This window comes from Prunus mume, linkage group LG8 (assembly GCF_029339155.1).
Source record: "Prunus mume cultivar Tortuosa linkage group LG8, ASM2933915v1, whole genome shotgun sequence".
NCBI classification, from domain to species: Eukaryota; Viridiplantae; Streptophyta; class Magnoliopsida; order Rosales; family Rosaceae; genus Prunus; species Prunus mume.
In genome coordinates this window covers 1,683,433-1,700,568 of record NC_142705.1, presented here as the reverse complement: position 1 = coordinate 1,700,568, position 17,136 = coordinate 1,683,433, and the positions used below count along the sequence as shown (strand labels likewise).

The window sequence follows — 17,136 nt, the reverse complement described above, 5'->3', positions numbered from 1 at the left end:
TGCAAAGGTTTATAATTCAAGTAATTAGGATGTACCCCTTCTCCATTCAAGGTTCTAGGTTTCTTTTTCAATATTACTTGTATAAAAAATAAAATAAAAATTAATAAAATTAAATAATTGCTTGTTCTTTTGTTTTTCTTTAAACATGTGAAAGTCCACCCCAAAAAAAAAAGCACGTGAAGTACATGATAACGTGCACGTGCAGTATATGCTCTTAATCGGTTGGACCCACAAATAAATCCAACGGTTTCAAAACACGTTGCCGTTGCCACGTGAACGACCAGATCTCACGAATTCAACAATTAAGTTGACGTTGGTACACGCGGGAGAGATAGCGAGACTAGACTCTAGAGAGGTAATGCTAAGCACGTTGGTACACGCTCCCACCGTGTGTTCTCCCTCCGGTTCGTCTCCCAACCCTTTGTCCAAGCACATCGCCACACGCGCCTCCATGGCCACCGCCTCAGCTCGTAGCTCAGCTCGAATAGCAATTGTCGGCGACGTCGTAAGACTCTCTCTTTCTTTCTGAATGTGTCTGGATTTTTGAAACCGTGCCCTGGCCTGCTGATTCTTTTTATAGACAAATTCGTTTTGTTTGCTTCTCAAATTTCACCTTTTTATTATTATTTTGGCTTCTGAAGCATGATCAGTGGAATCTAGAAGAAGATACGAAGGCACTTGAACTGCTGCAGGTGTGCATTTCCCTCTATATTTTCTTCTACTATAAAAGATATAATCTTTAGTTATTTGGGAGATAAATATAGAGTAAATTTCGTGGTTAACTTTAGAAAGAGTTTGATTTTGATTTGCCTTGGCTTGGCTAAGGCTGTGCTGGAGTTATGTTTAGCTAAGCTTTTTAAGATGTATTAACTTTTGTTTGGCTAAGCTGAAATTCGAGGTTTCGGAGTCTTTTTACAAGTAGAAACTTTGAACCAGAATTGAACAGGATTTGTAGGTATTGAAAGTTTGTAGTTTGGGGCACTATTATACACGCCGGTCTGCAATCGCTAGCGGCACTTGTTTGAATGCTTGCTTGAAATATAAGTTCTTTTTTGTTATTGATTTTGTGTTTCTTGTTGTAGTTATACATTTTTTTTACGTTTTTATCAAAAAGTTGTATTTCCTACAAAGAAATCTAATATGAGTTTATAACTTTATTGAACTGCAGCCCGATTTGGTTCTTTTTACAGGCAGGTTCCATTCTCCCTGACTATTCATCTACCTAACGTTTTTCGGTGCTTCTCACTTTCGATTTTCAGCTCCTTCACTTTCTTTTGTTTCCGCATTGGTTACTAAGCTACTTCAGCATATACGAAAGAGATCTCTGTTCATGGTTGACATCGCACCGGCACACACCACATTTGTCATTTGCATGTTTGATAAATTCATGACATGACTTTAAGTGTTGTAAAGGTTAAGATAAATAAGTTATCAGAAAAAAGCTAAATCAAATTAAGACATTTAGCCATGTGTGATCTAAATTGATTTCTTGTTTCTGCACTAGCGTAGTCGGTTATTTGTTTATGTAAACCTATAGTTAGTCTGTTTTTGTTCAGGTGATTTTGGTGAAGAGAGCGTTGAACTCGTTCAGAGCGTTGCAGAGCTCGGATTTGCTAAAGCAGTTATTCTGGGAAACCATGATGCCTGGCATACAAAACAGTTTTCTGGAAAGTAAGTTCTGGATAGTGTTTCCATATGTTTGAATAGTCTTTAATTCTTAATTCATGTAGTCACACAGCCTAGTATAGTCAAGCATGTAACTATTAATATGGTGAGTTTAGAGTGTACCTCAACTGATCTATCTATCCCTTCACTCCCGCCCCGCTCCTATTCTGTGTGCCTTTGCATCATCAAGTATGTTGATGTAATTCTAATTCTGAGTTTATGATAATCTGGTTAATTTGATATTTTAATTTTGAATATCAGGAAAAAAGATGGCGTTCAACTTCAGCTAGAATGGTGAGCTTGTCTTATCTTCATGATTGTCAAACATTCTGAAACTACCATTTGTGTTACGTCTTTTTTTTATCAGTTATTACTTGTCATTCACATTAAAAGATAGTATTTTTTCCTGTTATACTATATTTATATCAATTCAATGTATTCACAGTTGCATACAGATGTCATGGTTGCCAATGAAATATTTTATTGTTTTAAATGTTTTTCCTTGTTTTGCAATGCATTGAAAATGTTAGAGTGAAGAATGTATCTGACACAAGTTTTTCAATCATGCTCTTTATGATTTTCCTTTTAAAAACCAAATTCCCCAGAATTTGAGGATTCTTTCTCATATGCTAATGCCAACTATAGTATTCCAGTCCTTTTCATAGATTGGTGTAGATTGTGTCATATTGATTGGCTTTCAAAGTTAATTTTCAACTGCTTCCAGGGAACCAAAAGAAGCTCAAATTTGGTCAGAGGAGAGATTTTAGTTTGACATGAGATGATATCGCTAGTAAACCAGGCTGAAATGGACATTAATGAACAAAATCATGTCAAACAGTTCCAACAGTCCTAAATGATGGAACGTTGGGTGAACGAATTATTTACATTTGGAAGGCTACATGTTATTCTTACGTTGTTGCAGCTGTAAGTTAATTGTGTTGTTAAGTGATAATACTTGTAATGCTCAGTCTCGGCGAGGAGCATGTAGCTTATCGGCGTTTGGACTTTCCTGTGGTAAAACTGAGCGTTGTTGGTGGGCGACCGTTTTCTTGTGGGGGACAGCAGTTGTTTCGGCCAAAGCTTCTGTCTGCGAGGTGTGTAATGGTTTTAGCAGTTGTTGATTAAACATGAAACTAGAGTTTTATCAATTTTCTTGGCCTCTTATCCAAAAATTTGTAACCATTTTTCATGATACTATGCATGGGTCACATTTATGATGGAAAATTCATCAGAAAAACCTTGTGTTCTCCTCAATGATGGCTTAAATGATGTGTTGAAACAACCTCTTAGGTATGGGGTCCAAGACATGGATGGAAGTGCTAAGAGAATATGCAAAGCAGCTTTGGGTGCTCCAGAGGACCATTTAGTCATACTTCTTGCACATAATGGCCCCACAGGTTTATCAGTCTGCTCTGCTGAAATAAATCGTAATCTGGCTTTTTAGGGAAATTTTGTTACTTCATGTAAATGCAAATTTCTGAGTTCACTCCTTGTGCAGGTCTTGGTTCTAACTTGGATGACATATGCGGAAAAGATTGGGTGTATGGAGGCGGAGATCATGGTGACCCAGGTAATAATTAAGCTATTGGCTCTACATTGGTATGCATCTCTACGTTTAGGTTGCCAACCCCATAAAGGCATGATCCGAACCTCTTCAGTGAATCACTGAAAGGATTTTTGTTATTTTTGTAAACATAGTTTTAGACGTTAAATTGATGTCACTTCCTACTGGGTCTTTTGGGTTGCTGCATGTGACTGGTGACCCGACGAATCTAAGAGTCTGGTTATGGAAAGGAGGTGAGTTACGTCCTTCATGTGTTTTGTTCATCAATATTAAGATGTAATAACATGAACACTTGTTCTTCTGGTGCAGATCTAGCACAAGCCCTGTCCCTCTTAAAAGAGACCGGAAAAATCTGTGGTCCATTGGTAGTGTTTGGTCACATGCATAAACAGCTAGCAGATGGAAATGGTCTTCGGAAAATGATAGTGGTTGGAGCTGACAACACTATATACCTGAATGGGGCCATTGTTCCGAGGGTTAAGAGACTAAATGATGAATTTGTGAATAAAGAACCCCATCTTTCAACACCAGAGTCCTGTGGCACCATCCGTGCCTTCACTATAGTGGAGATTGTGGACGGAGCAGTAGATAAAATTGTTGAAAGTTGGGTTTCAGTTGTCGGCGATAGAATCGCATTGGAAGAGGAGCACATGTTATTCAACAGCGCCCATTAGATTTCTCTGGTTTTGATTTTAGTATCATCCATATTTGTATGTATGGAAGTACGTTATCTGTCCACAATATCCTGAGGTAAAGGAAAATAGTTGTTTAACCCTGTTGGATGTATATGCTATTAGGTTTCCAAACAAAACAAATCAAGTTTGTATGAACATGAAACTCATTTCTATAAAATCTTACTTATGTCTCAATTTCATTAAAAATAATCGAAGCAAGCACAAGCACAGGAGCATTGACATTCTGTTGCTATTTGGTTTGCCAAACTTGATTAAATTCAATGTTGGATGATGTTGGTTGGCGCTCAACGACCTTTTCAGTCCGAGAGTTCCTCAACGTGCCAAAACTAGTTGTTCTTCCCAATGCAAGTAATGAAAAACTGACCTGTATGGATTTTACCTTTTGTGGACCCTCTGTGTTATAATTTCAGTAGATTAGTGAGGGAGGCAAGGCAAATGTATGATGTGGTTGGTAAAGAATCTCATCCGTGCCTTTTGGTTGCCTGAGATAACCAATCTTTTAGCTGATTTGATGGCCACCATTAGCAAAGGAACCTTTTGTTTCCCCCTTTGATCTGTTAATCAAACTTAATTAACTTGAAAACTGATTAACCATTTCATAAATTTCCTCAATTTTGCAATTATGTCAAGCAAGTGATGGTACAGAACACAAATGATGCTCTTTCTTCTTTATTTTTTTCTTTTGTTTTCTTATCAACATCTTATTATTGCATTTCTCTCTTTTCCCTTTGCTTAGTGCACATTTTCCAAGCAATCTATTGCTTTTTTGACCCAAATTTCTTTTCCTTGGTTAGTGCACAGAATTAAGACTTACCCTAAACCTTTGGCTGTACTATTCACTTTACTTATTGACTGTTGTTATTGGTCCAAAATCACTCAATTACTCATAATTTGTCAACTTCAGTCCCCTAATCATAGTCAACTAACCATAGGGATTAACTTCAATGAGATTATAATTATCAAATTTGTTAAAGCACGAGGTGCCCTACTCTACTGCTAAAGGCTAGTCAACTCATTTCTTGATGATACCCCCCATCTGGGCCATTTCAATTCAAAGAAACTATTATCCTTGTGCAGCAGGACCCATCAAAAAATAAGAAATACATTTATCTCATCTCAAACTCACAATTAATTTATTAACCATTAATTTTTTCTCTAAATGCTTTAAAAAATTCGGAAATTTCTATGTTTGACCTAAAGGTTTTTACTTTTTTTTTTTTTTGTTTATTTGGAAATACACAGAAGTAGCTATTATTGGACCTACTCCATAATCACCTAAAGCAAGTTTGCCCTGTGAATTGAAAATGGGAAAATTCCCCCTGACTAATTTAATATCAATATGTCGAACTGTATTAGGCACAATTACTACTTTACAACCTTGTACCTATCATTAGATTAGAATAATTTCAAGAGTTACTAATAACAATTACAATCTTAGTTGAATACACCCCTACATCCCAAAACTTCTCAACTTTCCACTTGTGATCTTCCCCTTTTTAGGCAAATCAATTTAGACAAAAAAAAAAGGGTTATTAGTCGAGAATAACAGAATTGTGTTATTCCCGTTTCTTGAAAGTCTTTCTCAGTTCTGCATATATGGGTTATAATTCTAGGAACATAATTGATTTTGGATCTAAAACTAATAATAAGCGAGGAAAATGGGGTTTAAGTGGGTAATTTGGGTCAAAGCTTGTGGGGCGGGGCAGTTGTGAATTGACTGAATGAGAGAAAGGCAAACCAACCCAAAGTGTCATATTTTTGGTAAAATATTGGCCCAACAAAGCAAGCAAAATGAGGAATGTCAGACTCTGACATTTCTGCTGCACTTCTCCCTTTCTTCGAAGATCCTCGACAGTCTTTGACCGAATCTCGCCCGTCCATCCGTCCACTTCCTTGTGATCTTCCCCTTCTCTTGTTATTTCTCGAATAAGAAACGTTTTTCTTTAATTATAAAATACATAAATACATAACCAATTTTTGGTCGAATAAATACATAATTAACCATGGTTTATATATCATGTATATAGAGATTTTGTTTTACCAAATAATTTAACATGCAACATTACTGACCTAAATTATAAATATTTTTGCTTTTATTTAGGATTTATGGTGAATGAATATGTCATAAGTCAGATGTGTTAATTTAATATATATATTTTTTTCTTACGTAAACAGTGATTATGAATAATCTGGTTTTGCAGCTGAAGGGTGAATAACTGAAAGTCATGAATTAATGATAATTATTTAATTTAATTTTGTGAAAGTGGTGAATCCAACCGTCTGTATCAGTTTTTGAATTCAACCAATTTTCATTGATGTCCACAATTTATGTTGAGGGGCAAATATGACATTTGATATCTAGTTTTCCTGTCGAAACAAAGGAAGTGATAAAAATAGAGAGAGAGAAGTTGTAAATTGTACATAACATACATACAAATCACATCATCAACCAACCTCTTGTTTCTTGTTATTTACAAAATAACAACATAAATCGATGATCGATCTTTAAGTTATTCCCTTAGAAATAATAAAACTAAACAAAATTAAAGTATATACTTACAATAATAATAATCCTAATCATGATTCATATTATTATTAATTATTAATTATAATACAAAAGAGAGAGAGAGAGAGAGAGAGAGAGAGAGAGAGAGAAGAGAATGCACAAGACAAGAGGAGATGCAATAATAAGATGTAATGTGCGGATTCTGTGTTGAGATTCTCAGTCTTTCATCTTTGTTCCTCTCCAACAACATCATTTCCAGCTCACCCGCTTAGATCGGATCTATTTTCTGCCACCCCCCTGCCCTCCTCTTTCACCTTTAATTTCATCTGACGCCACCTGCTTTGCCTTTCCATCATCCCCAGTAAAAAAATTCACACAAACCAAAACCCCCCACCCCACCCCACCTCAAAAAATTAAACACCAAAAAGAAAGAAAACCCCATTATTGGTTTTGCCTTTTAATTTCATAATGAACAACAACACAACCAAGCTCAGATAAAAGATTTTAAAAAAACTCAACCCCCACCATTTTAGCCTGAGCTCTGTTTCATGCCTGAACCACATATCCCAATTGGTGATCTGTGTTAATGGGCAATGTAACGTCGGGTGTGGCTGCAAAGTTCGCATTTTTCCCTCCAGACCCACCCACCTATGATGTGCACAAAGACGACGGCGGTACGCTTGTGTTCTCCGGAGTTACAGCTGACAAGAACATGGAAGTGCATTTGCTTGATACAAAAGCAGGGAACAAGATCGTTGCCACGTTTTGGAAGCACCCTTTTGCCAGGTTCACGCTTCTCTACTCGCATGGTAATGCTGCTGACTTGGGTCAGATGCACGAGCTCTTCATTGAGCTCAGGGCTCACCTGCGTGTCAATATTATGAGGTATTAATTCTATTATATTTCTCCTTCATTTTTCCCCTTTTTTCTTCTTCTTCTTCTTCTTGTGTTGCTTTGCTTTTTGCTTGTTTTGGAAATCTATTCTGGATTTTGATGGGTTGGCTTGGTTTTTTATTAATCTGAAATGGGCCTTTGGGTTTTGGCCAATCTGTTATTTGCAAGGTAGTTTCTCCTTTTGTTTCCTTTTTTTGCTTTAAAAAATATTGATTGAACACCCTCATACAGTATCTTGAATTTGTTATCGGTTTCAAATTTTCAGTTTATTGATTATTTTCCTCGTTTTGTTTGGATTGATTTCTGAATTTGGATGAAATATGAACGGTCCTGTGCTTGCTTTGCTTGTTTCCTCTGTTTCATTTGTTTCTCTGCGTATCCGGAGATCATTTCAGCTTTTAAAGTTTGATTAATGGCAGGCTTAAAGCTGCCGGCATCATAATCTTTTCATTTCCGTTCCGTCTGGCGTGAGCCTGACTCCTTCAAAAAGAGACCAAACAGAAAATGATCTGTAATCCAGTATTCTATTTGAAATTTCAACATTGGTTTTTCTAGTAAACAATGGAGGCGAGTACAGACTTATTTTCATTTTGTTAGTCTTCTGTTTTTGTCTGTTCTAACTCATAGATACTTGTTTAAGCTTTAAATTTTTGATCGGCCATGGAGCTTTAAATTTTTTATTTCATTTTTTGGTGGGGTTTGGGAGTTGGAATGGACGCATAGGATGAGAATGTTACTATGCCAGCATTTATTACGTACTTGAGAGTCCATTCTTTATTTATTTATTTATTATTTGTAAAATGTGGTCAAGCAGCCAATGAGAATCTTTGAATGTAACATTCAAAAAAAGAAAAAAAAAGTCAGGAACTTTGAATGTAACACGCAGGCAGCTGATATGCTATGAGTTTTCTGATGCTCTGTGCTGCAGTAGTTATGAACCTTCCCATATTATTTACGTCAGATATTTTTCTTTGTGGCAGCTATGACTATTCAGGATATGGAGCATCAACTGGTAAGGTAAGTCAGTGTTAAGTAATCCATGAAAGTTTCTCTTTGATTTGGAAGTTTAGTGCAGGCTCTGAAATATGACATTACAGAACTATAGGATTTATTTATTTGATTTAAAATCTTAAATTTACATCCTTCTGTCAATCTATTGACCTGCATTGAATTGCAAACTCTATGACTGAAAAGTGTTAATGTTGGTAAATTTTTAGCCATCTGAGTTCAACACATATTATGACATAGAAGCTGTGTACGATTGTTTAAAGAACGACTACGAAATAAGACAAGAGGATTTGATACTGTATGGCCAATCTGTTGGAAGCGGACCAACACTGCACTTGGGTTCTCGCTTACAGAAACTGAGAGCCGTTGTTCTTCATAGTGCCATCCTGTCAGGCATACGAGTCTTGTATCCCGTCAAGTTGACGTTTTGGTTTGACATTTTCAAAGTAAGCTGTTCTTTGAATCTCTTATTCTGCTGCTACAGAGCTCAGTTTATTGAACTTGTACTGAAAATCCCTCTGCAATATTTTCAGAATATAGACAAAATACGGCACGTCAACTGTACGGTTTTAGTTATACATGTAAGTACTTATTCCCTTCAATTATTTTGTTTGAGTACCATTCTTTTATAATTCAAAGTATTTGTGCTGTGGTTCTATTGTTTTCTCCTCCCTCCTCACCTTTTTCTTAACTTCTGTTTGATGAAAAACATTAAAGAGTCATAACTTAAGAATGAAAAGCTATTTTGTTATCAACTAAACTGAACAACATTTTTCTTTGGATTTGAATAAGTTTCATCTGTCCAAAAAGAAAGGAAGAAAGGAAGAAAAGAAAAAATAATACTAGAGCTGGCTTAATTCATATGCTTTTGTTGCTTGTTTCCTCAACCAGACTAATGTCAGTTGCCATTTGGAAAGGACTGGTAAAAGATTCTTTTCTGGTAGTTCATAAAGAGGCCAGGAAGCTTGGAATTGATATCCTACATGTGAAGTTTCCTTGTTAAATAATGGAAATTTGGATACAAAATAGTAAACTCCTACAGGAACTACCAAATATTACAATTATACGTATTTCACATTAATGGATATTTTTATAAATGATTTTAAGAAGTGAAAAACTTATCAAAAACATTATCATAGATAAAGTAGATTTTATATCAGTATCAAGAACCTGTTGTGATTAGTGAAAGGAAAAATTACAGTTAGACACCACCTTTGGATTTAATTCCTAACAAAAGGCTTTAACTTTAACAATTACAACAATATGTGTAATCCTAAGCTTGCAATTGAAAGATCTTACACTTTGTGGCTTTATTCAGATTCCCATTGTTCTCGTATGAATGGTTGCTTCTGATTTGATTGATCGATATGCTGCCATTGGTGATGCATGTTTAAACGGACTATTTTGCAGGGAACTGATGATGAAATTGTTGATTTGTCCCATGGAAAGCGTTTATGGGAACTTTCCAAGGAAAAGTATGATCCCTTATGGGTCAAGGGTGGAGGCCACTGCAATCTCGAAACATATCCTGAGTACATTAAGCACTTACGCAAATTCATAAATGCGATGGAGAAACTTTCGCTTGCTAAACAAACGAAGAAACAACTCACTTCTAACCCAAGTATCACAGAAGTAAAACACAACAAGTGCTTGAGATTTGGAAAAAAATAGCTGGTTTTCTTGATATCAGTTGAGAAGTAGGGAATGGAAACAGAGAGTTCCACTGCATTGTTACCCTGTCTACACGAATAGCTATGATTGCTTTGCTTTGGCAGCAAGGGAGCTATCCAGCCTGGTATTTTTCTTGGTAGGAGGAATCATACCTAGAATGTTTGATCCAGATCTAGTTCAGTTCAGATGACCATTTTTTGAGATAGGGAATGAACTTACATGTACAATTTCTAGAGGTTTGGTTCCTGATCTGGGGTTTCTTGTATAATTTAAAGCACTGAGCGCTATCTCCATGTAAAGAGATTATCATCAACTTCAGTAGAGAAAATACATGGGTTGCTTTGATTTTCGTTCTTGGCCCAATAGAACTTCGTACTCTATTAATTTATATATATACATATATACAATCCAAACCATATGTTTTTTAAGTCTATATTCATAGATCATCCTTGTAAAAAATTACACAAATCAAAAACCCTTTCGACATCTAATTATATCCTACAAAATAAATGAACATGGTGCTTCAAGAAAGTACTAAAATTTCAATAATTAAATTCAGTGGTCAAATGATATCGGATTCAAGTTATTTTTTTTGTAGATATAATCTTTGAATGAATATTTACAAAATAGACTGTTTTGATTAGAAGGAGACCGTATATATATATATATATAGGGAGATTCTTTAATAAGTATTTTATGTTAAGGATTTGTTACATATTTCTAATTTGGGCGTTGGATTGCATTCGTTAAATGTGTTGGTAATCTCTTAGATGCAATCTAACGCCCGAAATTAAAAGTATGTAACTAATCATTAACTTAAATGCTTATTGGAGAATGTCCATCTATATATAATTAGTTAGCTTTGATTTGACTTTTTATCTTCAAAACAATTTTAATAAGCCTGCTGCATCAGTTGTTGTAGCATGTTTTGTGCACTCAAGTACTAATAAGACATAAATAATTACTACTTAGACTTTGCTAAAGCTGAACCATGAAGGAAGGAAGGGTCAATCCAATAGTGGTAGCATATGGAAACTAGGAGAGGTGGAAGCATATATGTTCTTTAAGTGGCAGACCATATTAAAATAGCATGTTTCTCAAGTGGTTCTTGCATTGCACATCACTGATAAAATAATTTGTGCTGCGTTCTTAGAAAAAAATAATATAAAAAAATAAAAAAAAATGTTGGTATCAAAAAATTTGGGTATGTTTATGACTCTTGTTCTTTCTTTTAGTCTGGAATTGGTTAATCGCTTTAAGTTCATTTACATGTAGTCGCAGTTGTTGGATTGTATTGAGATTGAACAAATGTTTGAAATGAATCAATTCCACATTATGAGGTTATTCATTTAGTCATTATTGTTATTATTAATACAACGAATACTCATTACTACTGATTGCTAATTTCTGAGTGAAAGATATGATAGCCTTTTCCCAATTTAACCCTAAATAAATAAAGTCAATGGGAAATTGAATAAATCCACTCCTTGAGCTCAGCTGCTCTGAGGTCACGTGACCTTTAAAGCCAGAGGCCCGTAACCATCAAATCAACCATGTGAGCAGCGGAGCCCACATGAGCTTATGTAATTTTCCTTCCTAATTTATTTATGTACTCTTTCCCTCTTACTCATATCCTGGGACCGACGTGTCGTTTCTCGTGAAGGCTGCATTTCTTTCTGGTTCTGGTTCTGGTCTTCAGGGGTCCCTGGAATCTAAAGCGGGTCCCACCGAGGACTCAGTCTCCCAATGACAATCCGAAACGTGGCATTGTCCTAACACATACTGAGATGGCTTCGGTTGTGTACTATTTTTGGCACTTTATTCAGCTCAAAGTTTGAGACTCTCTTTCTGGAAATGTGAAATACACGCTCCTCCTAGTAATAAGTAATAAATAATAATACCCAATTATACGTTAATTATACTCCACCCTTCATTATGAACATAAAAATAGTGCCCCCGCCATACTCAAATCTCAAAAGAGGAAACACATTGTAAAATAAGACCTATAAGGAATTTTTGCGGGTAGATACAATTAATTTACCAAAAACAGAAAATTTAAGGATAATTTGCATTAAATGCCCAAGAAATTAGGGCAGTCGGTGTCGAAGTAACCTAAACAGAATGTCCTCTGACTTGCCATAATAATACCCCAAATCCGACGGACCGTTTTACCCGCCATTTCCATTAGAAGCTGACTTATCACAGGCGTTGCTGCTGCTAAAACCAGTAATAACCCTAAGATGCATTTCAAAATTTCACATTGACTAAACAGGATGCCAAAAAAAACATTCATGAGTTGGTGATTAAATATTAAATGCCAAAATGATAGGGTCCATTGACCTGTTATGGACATCATATACATATATCAGAGAGATGAGATAAGAGGAAAGAGTTTACCTAATTAAAAAAACAGGAACACAGCTTGAGAGAAGACAAGCTTTGTATTATAAAATCCATTAAAGATAAAGGCTTTTCTGTTGTATTTAGAAGAAAAAGCGGAAGACAAGGACGCAGAAGAGAGAGAAGAACAAACAATCTGAGAGAGAGAGAGAGAGAGAGAGAGAGAGACTTTCACTTAAAATACTAAAAAGATTTCTAGTTCACTCTGTTCTTCTGGCCATCACCATCATTGTCCGTTTCTACAGCTTTTACTTCTACTCACATTTTCTCTCTCTAGCCATTTTCTTAGTTTTTAAATTTTTTTTATCCCTCTCCATTTCTTCTTCTGGTCTATTTGTTCATGTTCTTTCTTTTCTGGGGTTGTTGAAAAAAGACCCGGAAAGTTGAATCTGTTAATAAAAACTGCAGCTTTTGCTCGAGCCCTTAATCTCTGTTTTCTCCTCACGCTCTTTGAAGTTGTTGATCCACTATGACTGTGAAGGCCCAGAGGGGAGGTTTGGTTGGTGAGGATGGGGCTATGGACCGTTTCCCGGTGGGTATGCGTGTCCTGGCTGTTGACGACAATCCAATTTGTCTCAGATTATTGGAGGGGCTCCTTCAGAATTGCCAGTATCAAGGTTTGTTTCTTCTCCTCGTATTGTTTTTCCCTTGGAGGAATTTGCATTTAGTTTTCTTCAAGTTCTAGTCAATTTGTTCTAACAAATTGTGTGTGTGTGTGTGTGCGCGCGCGCGCACGACTGTGAAGTATAATGTAAATTCCGTTCTTTAATTTTGAATTAGTTTGTTTATCTAGATATAAAAGAAGAAGTAGCTTGTTAAACTCAAACTATGCATAGTCTCGGGTAGAAAAACTATGCAGAGTCTCAATTTCCTGTTCATAAACTGTTTATTCAAGTTTTCGTCAGGCTCTTTCCACTGTTTTACTAAATGGGCTCCGAAAATATCCGCTTAAATCCAGTAGAGGTTAAACTTTGGTACTGGAATCGTTTACGTGATTTCTGGTTTTTGCAGTTACTACGACCACTCAGGCAGTCGAGGCACTGCTAATGTTGAGGGAAAGCAGAAATAGGTTTGACCTGGTGATCACTGATGTAAGTATGCCAGACATGGATGGCTTTAAGCTACTTGAGCTCTTAGGGCTGGAAATGGACCTACCTGTGATTAGTAAGCATGAACTTATCCTGCATCCTTGGACGTAAAATACAACTTTTTTAATCTTGTTAGAATTGGATTTAAGTGCAAGTGAAAAAAATAATTTGAGTTTTCTTTGGTATCTGTTACACTTCTGGCTTTTATTTTAATACTAAAAAACCTGCTTAGGCCCCATTTCAAGTTGAGCAGTAGATAGTGATTGTTGAAGAAGTGGGAGATGAATTGGTTACTAACATCATTTTTGTGTTGTAAAATGGTCCCAGTGTTGTCAGGACATAGTGATAAAGAGCTTGTAATGAAGGGAATCGCCCATGGTGCTTGTGACTATTTGTTGAAGCCTGTTCGAAAGGAAGAGCTCACGAATATCTGGCAACATGTAATCCGAAGAAAGAAGTTCGACTCCAAGGACCAAAACAAGTCATCCAGTCAAGACAAGGCTTGCCATGAAACTGGAGAAGGGGGACAGGGGGTTTCACCAGCAGGCAGCTCAGATCAGAATGGAAAATTCAATAGAAAAAGAAAGGACCAAAATGAAGATGAGGAAGAAGAATATGAAGACGATGAACATGAGAATGAGGACCCATCCACCCAAAAGAAGCCTCGGGTAGTTTGGTCAAAAGAGCTGCACGGAAAGTTTGTTGCAGCTGTACATCAGTTGGGACTTGAAAGTGAGTCTTCTGCTCCAGAGAAGTGATGTGTTGCTTTTGTTATACAGATTATCTTCTTGACTAATGTTTCTCCCCCCCTCTTCCTTAATCTATATGCAGGGGCTGTTCCTAAGAAAATTCTTGACCTGATGAATGTTCAAGGACTCACGAGGGAAAATGTGGCCAGCCATCTGCAGGTACTAATATTTCCTTTGCCTTACTTTTAGAATAACTTTGCTGCAAGAATTCTGGAATTCGAAATCAAATATTTTTTTCGACCCAGGAATAATCTGTATTTTCATATACATGTGATTTAATAATATATGTATATAAATGCGTTGTTGTAATCACCATCAAACACTTAGCATGAAATATCTGGAAACAACTCAAAGAATCATTCTAGTGAGAGAAGTGATGGCGATAATGTTCTATTCTAGCTATTCTTTAATGTTTTAACACTATGACTTCTTTTGGGCTTGTCAGAAAACTAGGTTTTGCGACCACGCTTATGCTCTCACTTTGTGTTGCAGAAATATAGGCTCTGCCTCAAAAGACTCAGCAGTACTGCAACCCAACAAGCTAGCATGGTTGCTGCTTTTGGGGGGAAAGATTCCTCTTACATGCGCATGGGTGCACTAGATGGGTTTGGAGATCTACGGTCCTTAGCTGGATCACGAAGACTCTCAAATGCCACTATATCACCATACACACCAGGTGGGATGCTTGGTAGATTAAACTCCCCGGCTGGTTTGAGCATACGAGGAATTACTTCTTCTGGTCTGGTCCAACCTGGTCACTCCCAAAACTTGAGCAACTCTATTAGTAATCTTGTAAAGCTCCAGCCAGCTCTGCCTGCAAACCAAAGTCCAAATTTGTATGAATCAATTCCAACATCATTAGAACTCAATCAATTGCAGCAGGGCAAGCATACTGCTCATATTGGAGAGTCCAATCCCAATAATGATCCAACAAGTTATTCAGTACCCTCTAGCTTTCCAGACACAAGTGTGTCTGTTAGCTCAATTCATTCTGATTCCATTACTTCAAGCAGTCCTTTGATATTACACAGGAACCCACAACAAGCACTTGGTATGGGAGTATTTGGAAATCGGTCTTCTCTTAGTTTGGCTTCATTGAATCCAGAATCTTTTGACATTGGAATCTCCTCTAATTTTCTGGATGACAATCGATGTAGTGAAAGTTGGCAGGTTGCAGTTCAGTTATCTAAGTTTCCATCGAATGATTTGCCAATGAGTGAGCCTTTCGATCATGGTCAATTGCATGCGAATAACTTGGGTCTTTCTTCTACTAGGCCTGAAATTGGGAACAGTCCAAATGATTTTTCGTCTTTAAGTGTTCTTCCAGGTCCTGCTGTGGAATTAAGAGGAAATATGTGGAACCAAGAAGGCTTGATTGGAGATGTTGTGCCAACCATGGATTGCACACCAAAGCAAAGGTGGGAAGAACATAAGCGAGATTACGACCACAACTTGAATCTAACTTTCAGTGCCACAAATCCCACGGTTTCTGCTAATGTTATTGTGAGTCCCCTAAGCCAGAGTTTGGACCAAAGTGATGCAGTCTGCAGTAAAAAGATGAATTCAACTTTATTTGACCAGTTAAATGGGGCCACTCCTACTGTCATGCAGCTCAGTGAGGTTGAGAAAGCTGCCATGGGAACAAAGATGAAGCCCAGTGAGGACTACCTGTGGGAGCAAACAAAGTCGCATGATGGTTTAGTTCAAAATAGTTATGAATCGTTGAATGATATCATGGGTGCGATAATGAAAGGGGTATGATTAAAAAACTGCTTATAACAAGGCCATTCCATTATTGATTTGTTCTCTTATTTTGGCTGAGTCATATTGAAGTGGGTATTAGATCTTATATCCTTATTGATGTATGCAGTATCATTTTTCCTTTGTTGAGAAAGAAGCAAGATAGGCCATATTGGAGTTAAAAAGAAGATCTCATTTTTAACAGTAGAAGCTCTATAATTTGATGTTGAATATGGTCTGGTCTATACATTGCATTATGTCTTGCATCTTGTCTAGAATTAATGTATCTATTTTGATTCATGGAAGTCTGTTAAATAAGCAGTAATTTACATGGCACAAATTTTGAAAGGCGCATTTATTTTAGTAGTAATAGATTCGGTCTATTTTCCTTTATTTTTCTTCCTTTCTCTGTATTATTATGTGGTAGAGATTTGCTGGAGAGTGGAGAATGTCTAAATATGCACTGTATATAGAGATACAACCTAAATTACGTTTTTGTGCTTGTTTAAGTGTCGTGTCCTATCCATATTAACATGTTCTGTTTTGTGTTTGCTTTGGAAAGTTGAATAATTACTATTTATCTCATTATAGAAAGAATACCTGGTTTCTGTTACACATTATTTTCAGTGTCTCTTATCTGTCTTGTATATTTGTACTTTTTATTTCTCCTCCTCTTCAACAGTATATAATATGAAGACTGTTGTACAGGGACAAAACGAGAATATGCTAATGGATGGAGAGTTTTGGATTTGATGCTTACTCTCTAGGATAATGTATATGATCAGCCTACACTAGTGCTAATTCCTGCCGGATATAATGGTGGCGGCATCGCAGCAGTTTACTCCTGCTCTATGAGAAACTTGTATCATTACGTAATTTCTTCATCTCTCTCGTGTAGTTTTTCTTCCCATCTTCTACTCATGTTCTGTTGCCAACTTTTATGTCCTTGCAAGTTGCAAACAGCAAACTCGCATGTTTTCAGTTCTTTCTTCTGTTTGGAGTAATGGGATAATGGCATAATAAGTTAGTCAACTTTCTGTATATCATTTTTTCATATTTTCTTCCTTGTTTCCTTTTACAATTATTTACGATGAAATAACGGACTCTTTAGCTTAATGATTGTTAAACATCTTACTGTTTTTGGGGCCTTTCTCGT

At 36.5% G+C, this 17,136-nt stretch overlaps 3 protein-coding genes across 6 annotated transcripts; all 3 read left to right on the top strand.

The window, feature by feature from the left end:
• Positions 1-330: 330 nt before the first annotated feature.
• On the top strand, positions 331-4,098 carry LOC103341233 (Calcineurin-like metallo-phosphoesterase superfamily protein). Its single transcript, XM_016796371.2, has 9 exons — positions 331-505; positions 642-692; positions 1,169-1,190; positions 1,557-1,671; positions 1,927-1,959; positions 2,634-2,759; positions 2,956-3,062; positions 3,164-3,235; positions 3,539-4,098. The coding sequence occupies exons 1-9, from the start codon at positions 359-361 to the stop codon at positions 3,901-3,903; spliced, it is 1,038 nt and encodes a 345-aa protein (XP_016651857.2). The 5' UTR covers positions 331-358; the 3' UTR covers positions 3,904-4,098.
• A 2,519-nt stretch (positions 4,099-6,617) lies between these two features.
• Positions 6,618-10,353, top strand: LOC103341235 (alpha/beta-Hydrolases superfamily protein). The gene is made up of 5 exons (XM_008244721.3): positions 6,618-7,315; positions 8,305-8,341; positions 8,542-8,778; positions 8,866-8,913; positions 9,743-10,353. The coding sequence occupies exons 1-5, from the start codon at positions 7,017-7,019 to the stop codon at positions 10,001-10,003; spliced, it is 882 nt and encodes a 293-aa protein (XP_008242943.2). The 5' UTR covers positions 6,618-7,016; the 3' UTR covers positions 10,004-10,353.
• Positions 10,354-12,769: 2,416 nt separating this feature from the next.
• Positions 12,770-17,021, top strand: RR18 (response regulator 18). 4 transcript variants are annotated; one of them, XM_089042753.1, is made up of 8 exons: positions 12,770-13,020; positions 13,415-13,567; positions 13,819-14,223; positions 14,323-14,399; positions 14,733-15,456; positions 15,568-15,743; positions 15,852-15,995; positions 16,689-17,021. In XM_089042753.1, exons 1-8 carry the CDS (start codon positions 12,873-12,875, stop codon positions 16,731-16,733), a joined length of 1,872 nt encoding a protein of 623 aa, XP_088898879.1. In that variant the 5' UTR covers positions 12,770-12,872; the 3' UTR covers positions 16,734-17,021. The 4 variants fall into 4 exon arrangements, with proteins under 4 accessions (XP_088898879.1, XP_008242947.2, XP_008242946.2 ...); XM_008244725.3 differs by having other exon boundaries at positions 15,568-15,995; XM_008244724.3 differs by having other exon boundaries at positions 14,733-15,743.
• Positions 17,022-17,136: the final 115 nt, after the last annotated feature.

Coding starts and splice junctions, on each gene's coding strand:
- LOC103341233 (XM_016796371.2), top strand. CDS start 359: ATGCTAAGCACGTTGGTACACGCTCCCACCGTGTGTTCTCCCTCCGGT. Junction 693..1,168: donor AGGCACTTGAACTGCTGCAG/GTGTGCATTTCC, acceptor ATTGAACTGCAG/CCCGATTTGGTTCTTTTTAC. Junction 1,672..1,926: donor ACAAAACAGTTTTCTGGAAA/GTAAGTTCTGGA, acceptor TTTGAATATCAG/GAAAAAAGATGGCGTTCAAC.
- LOC103341235 (XM_008244721.3), top strand. CDS start 7,017: ATGGGCAATGTAACGTCGGGTGTGGCTGCAAAGTTCGCATTTTTCCCT. Junction 7,316..8,304: donor CTGCGTGTCAATATTATGAG/GTATTAATTCTA, acceptor TCTTTGTGGCAG/CTATGACTATTCAGGATATG. Junction 8,914..9,742: donor GTACGGTTTTAGTTATACAT/GTAAGTACTTAT, acceptor ACTATTTTGCAG/GGAACTGATGATGAAATTGT.
- RR18 (XM_008244722.3), top strand. CDS start 12,873: ATGACTGTGAAGGCCCAGAGGGGAGGTTTGGTTGGTGAGGATGGGGCT. Junction 13,568..13,818: donor AATGGACCTACCTGTGATTA/GTAAGCATGAAC, acceptor AAATGGTCCCAG/TGTTGTCAGGACATAGTGAT. Junction 15,996..16,688: donor TGGGTGCGATAATGAAAGGG/GTATGATTAAAA, acceptor ACTGTTGTACAG/GGACAAAACGAGAATATGCT.